The sequence below is a fragment of the Macrosteles quadrilineatus genome, unplaced genomic scaffold (assembly GCF_028750875.1).
Source record: "Macrosteles quadrilineatus isolate MER2022 unplaced genomic scaffold, UCM_ALF_1.0 Scaffold_1__1_contigs__length_201487025, whole genome shotgun sequence".
Lineage (NCBI taxonomy): Eukaryota > Metazoa > Arthropoda > Insecta > Hemiptera > Cicadellidae > Macrosteles > Macrosteles quadrilineatus.
The window spans coordinates 72,179,801-72,194,910 of record NW_026542594.1 but is presented as its reverse complement, the minus strand read 5'-3'; the positions used below and the strand labels follow the sequence as shown (position 1 = coordinate 72,194,910).

Sequence of the window (15,110 nt, the reverse complement as noted above, 5' to 3'; positions counted from 1 at the left end):
ATGGAATAACTTTTGTCACGCTCAGTCCAACTCCATTTATATTTAACTTTATTTTTATTTATTTATTTATATTTATCCATTTGTATTTTTTTTTGTGTTGCTCCATTGGACTTAACGTTTTCATGTACTTTAAATATACAAGTCAAAATTTGTTAAGATTACCTACCATATGATTCATTTCTTAAAAGGAAACACCTGTCTTCATAATAATCTACTTTTGTAAAAAAATACAACCAACTTCAAACGCTCTAAAAAGAATAAAATAATTTCAATAAAGGAAACTTTTTAATAAGGTAATAAATTATAATTTTATAGTGGTGTTAACGATTATCTTTAAGAAGATTATAATGCATTTAAATGTTTCTAACTTGGAAAAGGAATGTTTTAATATTATCTAGCTTCTTTTCCCTATCATAATATCAAAATAAATTATTTTCCTATTCATATAGAACATTTGTGTGTGTTATTTTCATAATGCATTAATTCTGAAGTAAACATAAAATACAAGAAAATACTTCCTTTGATATATAAAAAAACAGTTCAATATGTTTTCATTTTTAACCGACTTCCCCACTACCAACAAAAGGAGGAGGTTCTCAATTTGTTTGTGGCGATGTTTTTTTTTCTATGTATGTTCACCAATTTCTCTGCGATTCTTTTACCGATCAGTGTGGTTCCACCACCAAAATAACCAGGAGAGTTTCTATTTGGTACCTTATATATTATGTTTAAGTATAATATTTGTTTCGGTGAAAGATTCTGAAAACCTTAAATATTCAACATTTATTTTGTTTACATTTGTGCAGATTGTTTACATTTGTGCAGAGAAGGCAATAAATAATAATAACATTCCTACAGCTGTTAGTTGAAACCATTTAAATGAAGCTACAGACAATTCTTCATGAAACAGTTGCTTCATATTGATCAATGAACTATTTCTTGCCATGGAGCCTAAATGAATTACATTGAGAAAAATGCATTTTGTTTTGGTTACTATAAAAAATGTATTTTAACGTTTGACCTGATTTGTGTATACAGTAATTCTGTTTTTAGTATTGAACATTCTGACTTACAAAAACATATATGTTTCAGTGAATAGCTGTATGATATTGACAAATAAAGGTGTATTGTGAAAACCAAAGCATTCGTAAAACAGGTCTAAATATAAATTAAATGCAATTATTCCTTACACGACCTAAGAAGTGTGACAGTGCATAATCGTCAATTTTCTTAAAAGTGTTAAATATTTTAATTAGGTACTAAACATGTATTTGCAGATGTGGAATGTTTATTGATATTCTCTACCCAGTTACTATATCATATCAATACTATTATGCCTGCTTCGGAAAGTCCTAGAGGAAGATGATTTGCAATTTTGACTAGGCTATCTTGATCAAACAAAACCACCTACATGGCTTGCACCACTTTTAGCTGAACCAATCTTTCATATACATATTTCATTTGCAGATGTGGAATGTTTATTAATATTTTCTACCCAGTTACTATAACATATCAATACTATTATGCCTGCTTCGGAAAGTCCTAGAGGAAGATGATTTGCAATTTCGACTATAGGCTATATCTTGAGCAAACAAAACCCCCTACATGACTTACACCACTTTTAGCTGAACCAATCTTTCATATAATATTTTCCAAAGGTACTATACGTGTTAACGACCAATTTTCCACTTTTGAGAGATTTTTTAGTGCTGGTAGCTGAAGAATAACTTTCATTTTGTTCCAAAAGGCTTGAGACGTTACTGTATTTCTTTTTATAATGTAGAAGTACACCGATTGCAGGAAACGATGATGTCTGACATTTTAATGTATCTAGAAAAGACAATTAGTTTTTCATTAGGCCTAATGTAATGGACAACTCTTTCTTTCTTAAGGAATATCTAAAAACGTTTATTTTCATACCCATTGATTATGTAACCTGAACAGGTGACTCAAGCAGTTTTAAAATAATGATTGTTCTGTGGAACTTTTGATTGTTTCAAACAGTTTTGCTTATCAAAAAACCTCAAGTAATTAATATATATAAAATTATACAGTCACTAAAAATCATGAAATAATTTATTTTTGTAAAAAAATACAACCGACTTCAAACGCTCTAAAAAGAATGAAATAATTTCAATCGAGTAAACTTTTGTATTAGGCAAGCTCACGTATTTCAAGTCGGTGCGGCTCAAACTGCAAATATGATTGAAATTAAATATTGTGTGTGTATTTTGAAAATCAATAAATTGTAGCTGGATAACATAAATATATAAAAAAACATACTGAACCGTTTTGTTTATATATTAAAGGAAATATTTTCTTGTATTTTATGTTTACTTCAGAATAAATGCATTATGAAAATAACACACACAAATGTTATATATGAATAGGAAAATAATTTAGTTTGATATTATGATAGGGAAAAGAAGCTAGTTTAGTATTAAAACATTACTTTTCCAAGTTAGAAACATTTAAATGCGTTATAATCTTTTAAAAGATACTCGTTAATACCACTATAATGCCGATCTCTGATTACGGTAATAAAATAACAATTAACGCATAGCTATGAAAAAGACATGCAGATTAACACCTTTAGTTATAGATAGTCACCTGCAATATGGACACCCTCTTTCAATTTTGTATAAACAATCATCATAGAGCCGCGCCGACTTAAAATACGTGAGCTTGCCTAATACAAAAGTTTACTCGATTGAAATTATTTCATTCTTTTTAGAGCGTTTGAAGTCGGTTGTATTTTTTTACAAAAATAAATTATATATATTTATGTTAACCAGCTACAATTTATTGATTTAAAAAATACACTCTCAATCTTTTTATTATATTCATATTTGCAGTTAGAGCCGACTTGAAATACGTGAGCTTGACTAATACAAAAGTTTACTTTATTGAAATTATTTCATTCTTTTTAGAGCGTTTGAAGTCGGTTGTATTTTTTTTTACAAAAATAAATTATTTCATGATTTTTAGTGACTGTATAATTTGTTTTATATTAATTACTTGAGGGTTTTTGGTAAGCAAAACTGTTTGAAACAATAAAAAGTGCCACAGAACAATCATTATTTTAAAACTGCTTGAGTCACCTGTTCAAGCTGAATGGTTTAAGTTACCTGGCTTCGTCACCTGTTCAGGTTACACAATCAATGGGTATAAAAATTAAAATTTTTAGTTTTTCCTTAAAAACAAAGAGTTGTCCATTAAATTAGGCCCAATGAAAAACTAAATGTATTTCCTGACATTGAAATGCCAGACATCATCGTTTCCTGAAATCGGTGTAATTATACATTATAAAAATAAATACAGTAACGTCTCAAGACTTTTGGAACAATATGAAAGTTATTCCTCAGCCACCAGCACTAAAAAATCTCTCAAAAGTAGAAAATTGGTTGTTATCACGTATAGTACCTTTGGAAAATATGTACATGAAAGATTGGTTCCGCTAAAAGTGGTGTAAGGGGTAGGTGGTTTTGTTTGCTCAAGATGTAGTCGAAATTGCAAATCAGCTTCCTCTAGGACTTTCCGAAGCAGGCATAATAGTATTGATATGATATATATAGTACCTAGTAGTAGTATATATATAGTGCCATAGTACATGGGTAGAGAATAGTAATAAACATTCCATATCTGCAAATGCATGTTTAGTAATTAAAATATTTAACACTTTTAAGACGATTTACGATTATGCACTCTCACACGCCTTAGGTCGTGTAAGGAATAATTGCATTTAATTTATATTTGGACCTCTTTTATGAATGCTTTGCTTTTCACAATACACTTTTATTATAAGTCAGAATATTCAATACTCAAAACAGAATTGTACACAAATCAGGCCAAACGTTGAAATACATTTTTTATAGAAACCAAAACAAAATGCATTTTTTTCAATGTACTGTAATTTATTTAGGCTCCATGGCAAGAAATAGTTTATTAATCAATATGAAACAACTGTTTCATGAAGAACTGTCTGTAGCTTCATTTAAATGGTTTCAACTAACAGCTGTAGGAATATTATTATTATTTATTGCCTTCTCTGCACAAATATAAACAAAATAAATGTTGAATATTTGAGGTTTTCAGCATTTTTCACCGAAACAAATATTACAACTAAACATAATATAAGGTACCAAATAGAAACTCTCCTGGTTATTTTGGTGGTGGAACCACGCTGATTGGCAAAAGAATCACAGAGAAATTGGTGAACATACATAGAAAAAAAAAACATCGCCACAAACAAATTGAGAACCTCCTCCTTTTGTTGGTAGTGGGGAAGTCGGTTAAAAATAGCCTGTTTCCCTTCTGTCATTTTAATATTTACCTTTTCTCTTTACCTATCAGTTTACTTTTAAATACAATGATAACTTATTAGATGAGATGGTTTATGTATGCAGTTTTAATGGTCTTTGTGAGACATTGATAAGTTTTCCACCACAATGTATATAGTGAATAAAAATATCATTGACAAAATCTTCAGTGAAGGATTCTCTAAAGATGCTTAAAAAGACAAAAATCATGGAATAATTTTACCAAAGAATGACCATGGTGGCCAAATTAATAGTAAAATAGCTAAGCAACTAAATAATGACAGTAGAGTTTACTACTCAGTGGACACTTTGGTACAAGAAGAGGGAGACCAGTTACATGTCCCTGATGAATTTCTCCACACTTTAGCAAGTGGTTATGTCTGTCAAGTTATGCTTTAAAAAAGGTGGAATTGTATTTTTACTAAGAAATTTGAATCCATAAAAAAGTATTAAATCTGGAAATGATTACTGGAAGTTCGGCTGGAAAACGAGTATTATTATTCCAATTAAGTTTAGAATCTTCAGAAGGAAATTTTTTCTTTAAATTCAAACATCGGCAGTTCCAATGCCGAATTGCTTTTGCCATGACCATCACAAAATGCAAGGACAGAAACTTCAAAAAGTTTGTCTTATCTGCCATAGCCCTGCTTTCACCATGGGCCATTGCACTTACTCCGCTTTTGATTAACTAAAAATGATGGTTTAAGAACAACGAAACCAAGGTCTTCTGGTTAAAGACGTTATTAGAATGTTTGCGAAAAAACATCAGATGGAAAGAGTTTTATCTTTAACATGTCAAAAGTAAGATGCAGGCTAAATGTTTTCTGTTCTGTCAGACAGTATTGTGTACTCTGTTAAAACCTTTATTAAAACAGTATTGAGTATTGACTTTTGACTTATTATGTAGTGACAAGGTAAAATTGTATTTAAATTATTAAAATAAAATTGAAGTGTTGTTAATATTATTAACTGGAAACAACTAGTAGGTGCAAAAACTACTGATCCAACTGGGCTTAAATTTTACAAAAATATAGCTACCATACTAAGGACCATTATAGGACTATTCGTATTCACACTTCAATACTGCCCGTGGGCTTTGCCCCTTTGGCTTTAAAAGTTCTGAGGTAAGGATTTTAAAAGTAAATATTCATTGGTCTCCATGGTTGCAATGAGAATACTCACAACATTTGCTTCTTGACATTTCAATGTAAACAAGAAGAACTGCCAAATTGCATATTTCACAATTTAAGACAGCTGATCCAATGAAACTAAATATAATATTTCACACAATTATGTGGATGGTTTATTTAATCTAAAAATTTATCAAAGATCATTTATTCAAAAACTATGTCAATGGTTATAGAAATAAAATACCCCCGCCGCAGCAAACCTGCAGACTAAGCGAATTTCCATTTGACTGATTGGATTTACACTGAAATGTCTACTTAAAAATATAACATTTATTCCCAATTTAAATAGAATTAGTTTAACAAGTACTTAGGTTTGCTGCATCAGGGAGGGTAAAATTGTTTTTTTTTTTGGAAAATGTTAATAGTTAGTAAGAAATAAAAAAATTTTCCAAATTTGATCAAAATATGTTCATAAACAAGCAAACTACAACAGTTTACTTATTCTCCATAAGAATAACATGGGAATTTTAAATTTACAATTTTTTTGAATTTTCTCCGTAACCGTTAGGCGCATAATAACGCTTCAATATACTAAATTATTTGTTTTTTTAAGCTCTACAAAATGGTTTGGAAATAAATTGCAAAATTTTAAGTTTTTTGGGTCAAAAATGGGAAAAACCTATTTTTACCCCATAAAACCCCTTGTAAACACCCGTTCCCATGGTCCGATCATGCTGGATCGCGAACTCGTTCGAATAAACGTAGGTTTACACGTTTGTACCAAATTTCATCAAAATCGGATCATTTTTGCTTGAGTTATCGTGCTGACGGACACATATATATATATATATATATATAAATATATATATATATATATATAAATATATATATATATATATGAATTTGAACGGATGGTGTTTTTGGCCTCTAGGGACCTCAAAACGAAAAAAAAAATCGGTCCCGCGTCCAGGTCTTACCATGAGTACTACGGTAATAGCTTATTCCCTATATGGGAAATTCGCTAAAAAAGATTCTAAAAGCGTTGCTGTATCAACCCAGGCTCTGCTTTCGATTTTTAAAGTGTCTTAAGTGTTATGAAAATAATGTTATTGATATATTTTCATGAAAACGGTAAGAAAATTACAATGCATAGATGTTTTGTATGAATTTGGAGGCTACTTTAAATAAATTCGAACTGCTTAACATGTGTTAGACTTAACATGACTTGCACATCACAATGTTTTTTTATGTATATTTAGGTAAATTTAGTTATTGTGTTTTGCTAAACCTATGCTTAAATTAAACTAAATAATATAATCAATAACTAAATTGTACGTAGTTGATTTTTGTGTTCTAAAATCTGTTGTATATGTGTAAATATATTTAATTATTAAATGGTAATACAAAATACTCTTATTTTATCTTAACACAGCTTTCAGTTCACATTTACTTCATTTATTAAATTTATTATTTGTGTTTTGCCACAGCACTGATTAAATGAAACCAAGGAAAATACCATAAAACTAAGCAGCACACAGCGTTCTTTTGTTTCTAAAATCAATAAAAATATCTGTTACTATGTTTACTTAATGGTAAGTGTGAAAATGTAAAGGCAATGGACGATGGAACTGATTAAAAGAACTGGTTTGTATATTAAGTTGCTTGTTGATATTTTTGTAGAGTAGAATCAGAGATGCATACTGTATTTGCTATTACAGTTTTTAGTCCTTGATGCTTTGATAATCATATTAGTTTTGTCTGCTGTCTTAAATGCTACATTATTTGTTTAGAATTTTGTATAGTTGTATAGTTAGAATTTTATATAGTTTCTTAATATTTCAAAAGACCAGGCACAACAATACTATAGATATACAAAACTATATACGTCCCATCTATATGGACCAGCCATTTTTTTAAGAACTTAGTTTGTGAGCCAGTCACAGAATGCGCTAGTTATAAAATAGATTTGTTATTTCTCTTTCAGTGTTCAAAATTCAACATGGTCAATATTCAAAGTCAATACAGCATTACATTACTCTCTTAGTAAATTAATTAAACATGTTTACCCTTTTTTATATGTGGGCTACCTGTTAGTCAAAGCTGTTATGAACAGCCTGATAGTGATCAATGTTCTACATCAATTAGTTGATAATGTTAGTAAATATAATGAGTAACTAACTTAAAAAGGATCTTTGATTCTGACGAAAGCGTTTAGTTAACAAATGCTAAAAATATTCTAAAGCTGAAAAACCAGAGAAAATAATATAAAAGCTAATTTACCTTTTGTTAAACAGCCAATACACGAGACCACAAAAAATACACCATTCAAATAGTCCAGGCATTGCGCCGTTAACAATGTAAAAAGAGAACATGTTTCTGTATGTTTATTTGCACTTACTAACACTGAAAAATAAACAGATTTGACAACCTGCGAGGTATAGTAACATATTTTTTGTTGAAGATGTTCAATAGGAAAGCCACACAGTTCCAAGTGTAGGCTATATAATCACGTTGTTGCAACGCTCGAGCTTTTTCAATATCCCGTTACCGGTCTCACAAGCGGTACGCTGTACACTGAAAAAAGCGAAACTTCCTTGGACCATTCGACAACGTATGTACAATGTCACGCCAATTTATATTTTCTCCTTGCAAAACCCCGTTTCATAATTATAGTATCGCTACTGGAACCACATTCTACATTTTTGTCACTGACGAACCAACTAAACTACGAGTCGTAGATTTACTAAGGTGGGGTGCTGTTGCTACAGGGTTCATCGTGGTTATCATAAAACTCAATCCGAGCACGAAACTTTGTACTGTACTTAGGTACTTAAATAGAGAAATACGTTTGCGGTCTTAATAACTTGACGACGTCCAAGTTAAAAACTGTATCCTATGCTGCGAACATGCAGCGCTGCGCGGTACTGAGTAGCATTCACACCACAATAATTAATTTTTAGCGGTCCTACAAACATATTAGTACAGTTTTACAAAATCAGTAGTAAGTTTATTAAAGATTTAAGTTGCAAAGGGTAGGGTACTGATTTTTAAAATTACGAGTTCTTATAGGACTAAAACTTACTTGAACGATAAATTGGGTAGGGGTTTTATTTAAATAAACCAAAATAAAATGTTTATCTAACAGTTCTAAAATCTTAAATCGATTTTTTTAAACGACAATCTCGTAATATCCTCTGTAAATACCTAGAGTAACCATATTTTATATAAAATGTTACACCGTAATACCGAATTGTGAAACTCTTTAGGATTTAAGCGACGACTGACGCCAATCTCTCGACTTATCCTATTCCAAACGGGTGCGTGCAGCAAGGTAGCCATATACGATGAAATTATACCTCACTAGTTTAACACATTGACACTGAAGCGACAGACCGTTGCGCGTTGGCTGGCTGTGACGGCAACACGCACAAAACACTACTAGTACACTGTTGTTGGTTGTATCGCTACTCGCTAGTTCGCTACCAACCAGCTACGGTACACCAACAGGCGCTAGTCCATATCACGTGGTAACCTTCGCCCCTCGCCCCTCACTGGGACGCAGAAAACTACTGATACAAACTGTTATCAGTTGAATTTCGTAATGCGTGTAGAGGATCGGATGTAGGAGCATAGGTTGTGTTGGTAAATTGAAAGTTGATATTTGTAAAGAATAAAGTAAAGTAAAGTAAAGATTAATCAGGACATTGTACAGTTACAAAAAAATTATTTAATTAGTAAAGCAAAGGACTAAAGGAATGTAAATGGGTCCAGTGTGGGGAGCGAGCTTTCTAGTGAAAGAGCGCGGGATTTCGGGCCCGCACGAGGCGAGCATTTCATGACAAGAAAATGCCACACTTCTGCGCATGCGCTAGTAGCTGCCATGTCGCACTTGTAGCAGCTGCAGCCTTTTCAGAAAATCACACTAGTATCTTCACTGCAACTGCTGCAAAAATCCACTTGAAACTGGAACGGTTCACCCGTAGCACTGAACACCAAACCAATTAATTAACTGAAGAATTGTACAAATTAGGTTTATGTTTGTATTACTTTACTTGTAACCTCTGGCACCTCCTTTATTTTAGAAAATAAATATTAAGTAACTTGGGTGGGTTTAGATACCGTTATCTATAGTTTCAATTGTACCCAGACATATTTTCCAAAAGAGAAGATAGGTACCAAATAAATGCCAATTCTCAAAAAGCTCTAGAGATCAGCTCGCTCTCCACCTCCAATTATATTAGGACTTCTATTTAGTAAAAAGTTAATTTTTAACCTGAAATAAGTTAATTACCAGAAAACTGTCACAAATAAAGACAAATCATTCTTGGCAGACCTATCCCAAGAATTATTGTAGCTTAAAATAATGTGTAATTTATCCGAGTGTTGCTGAGTATAACTTGTTTGTTTCTTTGTACACCATAGTACAGTAGCAACAGTAAAACATTTTATTTAACTTATTAATTCTATGAACATAACATAAATACAGATAAACAAACAAGCTAGGCCCATATCAACAGTAAAATCATAACATAACATAAACAAACAAATCAAATTTTGAGGAACTAGTTAATGGTGGCAGTGCCAGTGCAGTCAAGATGATACTAGAATACCGGTAGTCAAAGATACTAGTCTCAGTCTGAGCTGAGCGTGACTTTCTGAAATACATAGCTGCAACTGCTGCTAGTGCTAGTACTCATTGAGCCACACGGGTAATCTAGTATAGTACTAGTACTAGCGCATGCACAGAAGGGCGGCATTTTCCTGTCATGAAAGGCTCGCCCCACGCGGCCACTGGTGGCTGCCACACGAAAACTTCCCGATCATAACACCCCGCACCATCGCGCCGTGCCGAACGGGGCCGAACTGTATTAAGGTGGTTATGTCTCATGACATGGCGTAAAGTCAGTCTTTTCTCTTGAGGGAACACCAGCGAACACATTCTGTGTTTGCTGGGGAACACCTTTACCGCAATGATACAGTGTAGAGCCATCGGATACGGTGCTAAAGTGGATAGCGTACCGGGCTGAAGAACTGATGGTTGCCGGATCGAATCCCATCGGTGGCACTAACTTTTTGTCAAAGATTTAGTTTAAAATGCGATTACTTCTTGCACATCTTTTGTTAGGATTGGAGGCATTTATAATTTTATTTTATGCAATGAACTATTTTTTCGATTAGTACGTTAAACCTTTATTCGATTTTATCAGCAAGTTTGGTTAGGTTATTGCAGTTTAATTTTATAATAAAAAAATTATAAAATTTGATTGGAGGCATTTATCATTTTATTTTATGAACAGGACTATTTTTTCGATTAGTAAACCTGCATTCGATTTTTTCATTATCAGCAAGTTTGGTTAAATTTAAATGTAACTTACAAACGATACGTTTTGACAGCGACAGTGATAGAGATAACAATTTTCCGCAAACAGTTTGGCTACGCTCGTGCTGAACGACCTTCTAGTCGAAGGGGGAGGTGCAGCTGTCGCGCATGCGCACGAGCTGTCACTGCTATTTTTAAAGTAGCAGTTTCAGTTAAGAGAACTTATTGCGTTACTTCCCGTTCCTGGTCACCACACCACACCTTGTAACGTTGTAACCGTTAACGGAGTTGCCACGCATACTCAGTTTGACAGATATTAACGGACAGAATTAAGCTAAATAGGGTGTAAAAATGTATACCAACACATCCTAATTACTATTAGTTATATACCGGTAGGCCTAAACGAAAATGACAATAAATTCCACCACTAAATTGATAGCAATCACATAATGCTAGCCTAGCCGTACAATTTGTTATTCAGTATTAGTTTTGCCAACAGTGTTTTTGGAGGCTTCTGATTGACTGAAGGTTTACTAATTGAAAAATTAGTTTTGTTCATAAAATAAAATTATAAATGCCTCAAATTCAATTTTATAATTTTTATTATGAAATTAAACTGTCATAACCTAACCAAACCAACCAAACGTGCTGATAATGAAAAAATCCAAGAACCCCTACCCTGCAAACAGCTATAACAGTTACACGGTGGCCGTGGAACGGGGAACGGAACTAAAAGTTTACAACTACTACTTTGAAAATAACAGTGACAGCATGGTAGTGCTTGTACGTATGCGCGACAGTTACACCTCCCCCTTCGACTAGAAGGTCGTGTTGCAGATGCGTCGGTATTATTCTGTTCTTCTTCTTTTCTTTTTTCCGCAAAGTCCTCTTTTTTTCTTCTGCTCACTGATTTCTTTAAGCCTGTTTCACACTAGGCTACTTACTAGCTGCTAAATCTGCTATTTAGTAGCGGCTAGTGAAGTAGCCGCTAGTCTAGTGAAGTAGCTGTCACACAACGAATGTCAGTAGCGGCTACCCAGCAGCAGCATTCAGCTAGTCGATGTCATTCCTGCCGTTTAACAGGAAGGAAGATTGTAGTTTATGTGAAATGTCGTCTGTTGGTATAAGCCGGGTTGAATTACGGCGTTTAATTTTGATGTGCGTTAGCGTTAGTGATGTGTGTCTTTTTTTCCACTGCCAGCTTTGGGAAAGGCCCCGCCTGGAGGCTCATCAGTTAGTAGGACTGCTGTCGGTGGACACGGTCATACCGATGATGACGGAGGGTGAGGACAATTGGACCTGTGTGTCACATTACATCCAGGGTATTCTCCGCGCAAAGAAGCTCGACCTTGACCGGGATGCGGTGTAGGTCATGAAGTATCTAAATGCCAAAAACGGTGAGAGCCCTGAGGGCTTAGGTCACATGTTGGCCTGACTTGAAGTAATGTGACAAACAATTCCAGGTCTGTGTCCAACAGAGTAGAGGGGGTTTTTTAGTGAGTAGTCTGTGATAGATTCAGGAGTCTTACACAACAGGCTGGCTACCTGTGTGCGTAAAAGCATTTTCCCTCCTCACCCTAAAAAAAGTGATGTGTGTCCTGGTTTGATAGAAAATATATGTAACAAAAACAAACGCTCCTGGGTGAGGGAGTGTATTAAGAGAAGAGACAGGCTGGGTGCATTAGGGAACTAGCTGTTGAGGACCCCAAATCATACCACAACATTATGAGAATGTCCGTAAATAAGTTTGATTAGCTGCCCAACCTTGGTAACTCCTTTTATTAAAAAGAGACACCAAAATGATGATGGCAATAACATGCCGAACAAAATTGGAAATAACCTTAAGATATCTTGCTACTGGCAACAGATTAAAATCCCTCCAGTACCTTTTCAGAGTGCCACACAATACAATTTCAACCTTTCTACCGGAAGTGCTTCAAGCTTTTAATGAAGTAACTAGCTGCTTACCCGTGCTTCGCAACGGAGAGGACACTGAAGCGAAAAAACTTGATCTTGAATTCCGTTATATAAAATAGTTAGATTTTCCCCTTTGGTTTTAGGAACATATCTCAACTGAAACTCTTAGTTTAAAAAATATCTTTGTTTAAGGCTAGGCTAACTTATAAGGCTACCTAGTACAAATTATATGAGGCGCTGACGCATTTATGAAAATAATGTACCCATACGATTCAATTTTCAAATGATAAGCTTACTTAAACGTTTATTTCATTGAAAAACGTACATATAAAGTAAATAAGAAAAAATAATCGCACAACATAAAGCTCACTGTAGTAAAGCAAACAAAAACAGTTTATATTGATTTCACTTATAATTGATATGTATTACCGTAGCTACTGAGCTTTTTTCACAAAGTTTAATCTTTACCTGCAGATCAGTGTTATTAAGTAACAGACAGACACACACCATCTCATTTTTATATATTAGTATAGAATAGATAATTATTTGTAATAAAAAACAGTATGTTTTTGACCACCTGTTTACTTTCTCTGTAACAGACAGACACACAAACACGTCGGGAACGATTTACTTTTTCATTTTGATTTCCCCAGAACCCAAAAACAGCATTCGTTCAAATTTTTATATATGTATATATATATATATATATGTGTGTGTGTGGGTGTGTGTGTGTGTGTGTGTGTGTGTGTCCGTGAACACGATAACTTGAGTAATTTTTGTCCGATTTTGATGAAATTTGGTTTGAAGGTGTAAGGTAGAATAAACTTGAATGAGTTCGCGAACCAGCATGATCGGACCATGGGAACGGGGTTTTATGGGATAAAAATTGGTTTTTCTAATTTTTGACCCTCTAAACACAAAATTTCCCAATTTTACTCCAGACCTTTTTAAAGAGCTTAAAAAACAAATAATTTTAGTATAATAAAATGTTTTTGTACAATTATTGGTTACGGAGAAAATTCAAAAAAATGTTATCTTAGAATTTCCATGTTATTCTTATGGAGAATATTGTAAAATGTTGTGGTTTGCTTACTTAGGGATATATTTTGATCAAACTTGGTAAATTTATTTATTTTATACTAAGTTATTAATATTTTACAATAAAAACTAACTTTTTACCCTACCTATAGCAGCAAGCCTAGGTACTCATAAAACCTAATGTTAATTAAATACATTTAATTGAAAATCAATTCAGGCAAATGGAAATTCGCTTAGTCGGTAGGTTTGCTGCGGCGGGAGTATTTATATATTAGTATAGATATAGATGGAACAATTTATACAGGTCCCATGTGTAAGGTATTATTATTAACGTACTGTAATGCCATTGGGTACATGTTGTTGACAGGTGCATTTAATTTTCGTAGGTGTAATTTATCGCTCTGGCATTAATCTGAGTTACTGAGTAACGATAGGATTTAAAAAAGTAAATTTTGTTGTTTGCCCAAATGTGACATTTCACAAAATGTTAAGAAGATTTACACCCACATATAACTGCATTCCAAAAAGAATCAGCAGCACTAAACCACACCAAGTTTTGGTTTGTAAATGCCTTCTGTGCCGGCATTACTTTTTAGGGACTTCTTAATTTTAAAACTTCGTTGCGATAACCGTCCCTTATTGTTATTACTTTAATCTTCTTTTTAGCACATCTTCTTGCACAGGCAAACCGGAATATTCTAATTCCTGCATTAGTTGTGCAAACGCATGTCGTTTTAAGTCCCGATCCAAATAATCGGGGTGTAGGCACGATTACGTGCTCGTACAGCGCGTGCTCATACAGCGCACCAAAAAAAATGGCGGAATATCGTGCTCGTACAGCGCAGTCTACTTGGAACGCCCGTCTGTCTATCTGTCTGTCTACCTGTTCTGTATTTCAATGAACTAGCGGTACGAGCTTTGGGCTTTGTCTAATTTGTGAATGGCCGTAAGTCCTGATTAAAACAACCGCCACCAAAATCGTAGTTTGAGGATCCAGATTTGCACTTTATATTCAAGGTCGCTTGTGAGAGTCAATAAATTGAAGCTATGCCTTAAGTACTTTTTATAATATTTAACTGGCCCAAGACTTTTTCCCACCCTGTATATACAGTAAATGTATGTATATAATATAGAGTGAGAGAGAGAAAAGCCTATGTCCCACGACGCATTGCGCGGCGCTACGATTGTATTACATTTTCAGAATATTTAACGTATTTACTGTTTGGTATTCAATTATTGAAAATTATTACATCTGAATAACGTATTTTCTAATGTACCGTACGTGTACTATGAAATCAACTTCAGTATCCAATAGTCAATGGTAATATTAATAAAAAATAGCATAATTTTTATTTTATAATATAGCCTACTTTTAATATATTTATT

At 33.5% G+C, this 15,110-nt stretch overlaps 1 protein-coding gene across 6 annotated transcripts in view; it reads right to left on the bottom strand.

Annotated features, from left to right (window-relative positions):
- The window catches only part of LOC128983573 (glycerol-3-phosphate acyltransferase 1, mitochondrial), a 223,575-nt gene that overhangs the window by 194,327 nt on the left and 14,138 nt on the right, over nucleotides 1-15,110 (bottom strand). For 2 of the 6 annotated variants that reach the window (XM_054402894.1, XM_054402898.1), the window contains exons 1-2: nucleotides 8,806-8,926; nucleotides 7,730-7,852 (exon numbers count right to left, since the gene is read on the bottom strand). The exons of 2 other annotated variants lie outside the window; for them this stretch is intronic. In XM_054402894.1, coding sequence (XP_054258869.1) covers nucleotides 7,730-7,821 — 92 coding nt within the window. In that variant the 5' untranslated portion in view covers nucleotides 7,822-7,852; nucleotides 8,806-8,926. Of the gene's footprint in view, nucleotides 1-7,729; nucleotides 7,878-8,805; nucleotides 8,927-15,110 lie in introns of those variants that run through there. 2 more of the 6 variants (XM_054402897.1, XM_054402896.1) reach the window with 2 other exon arrangements.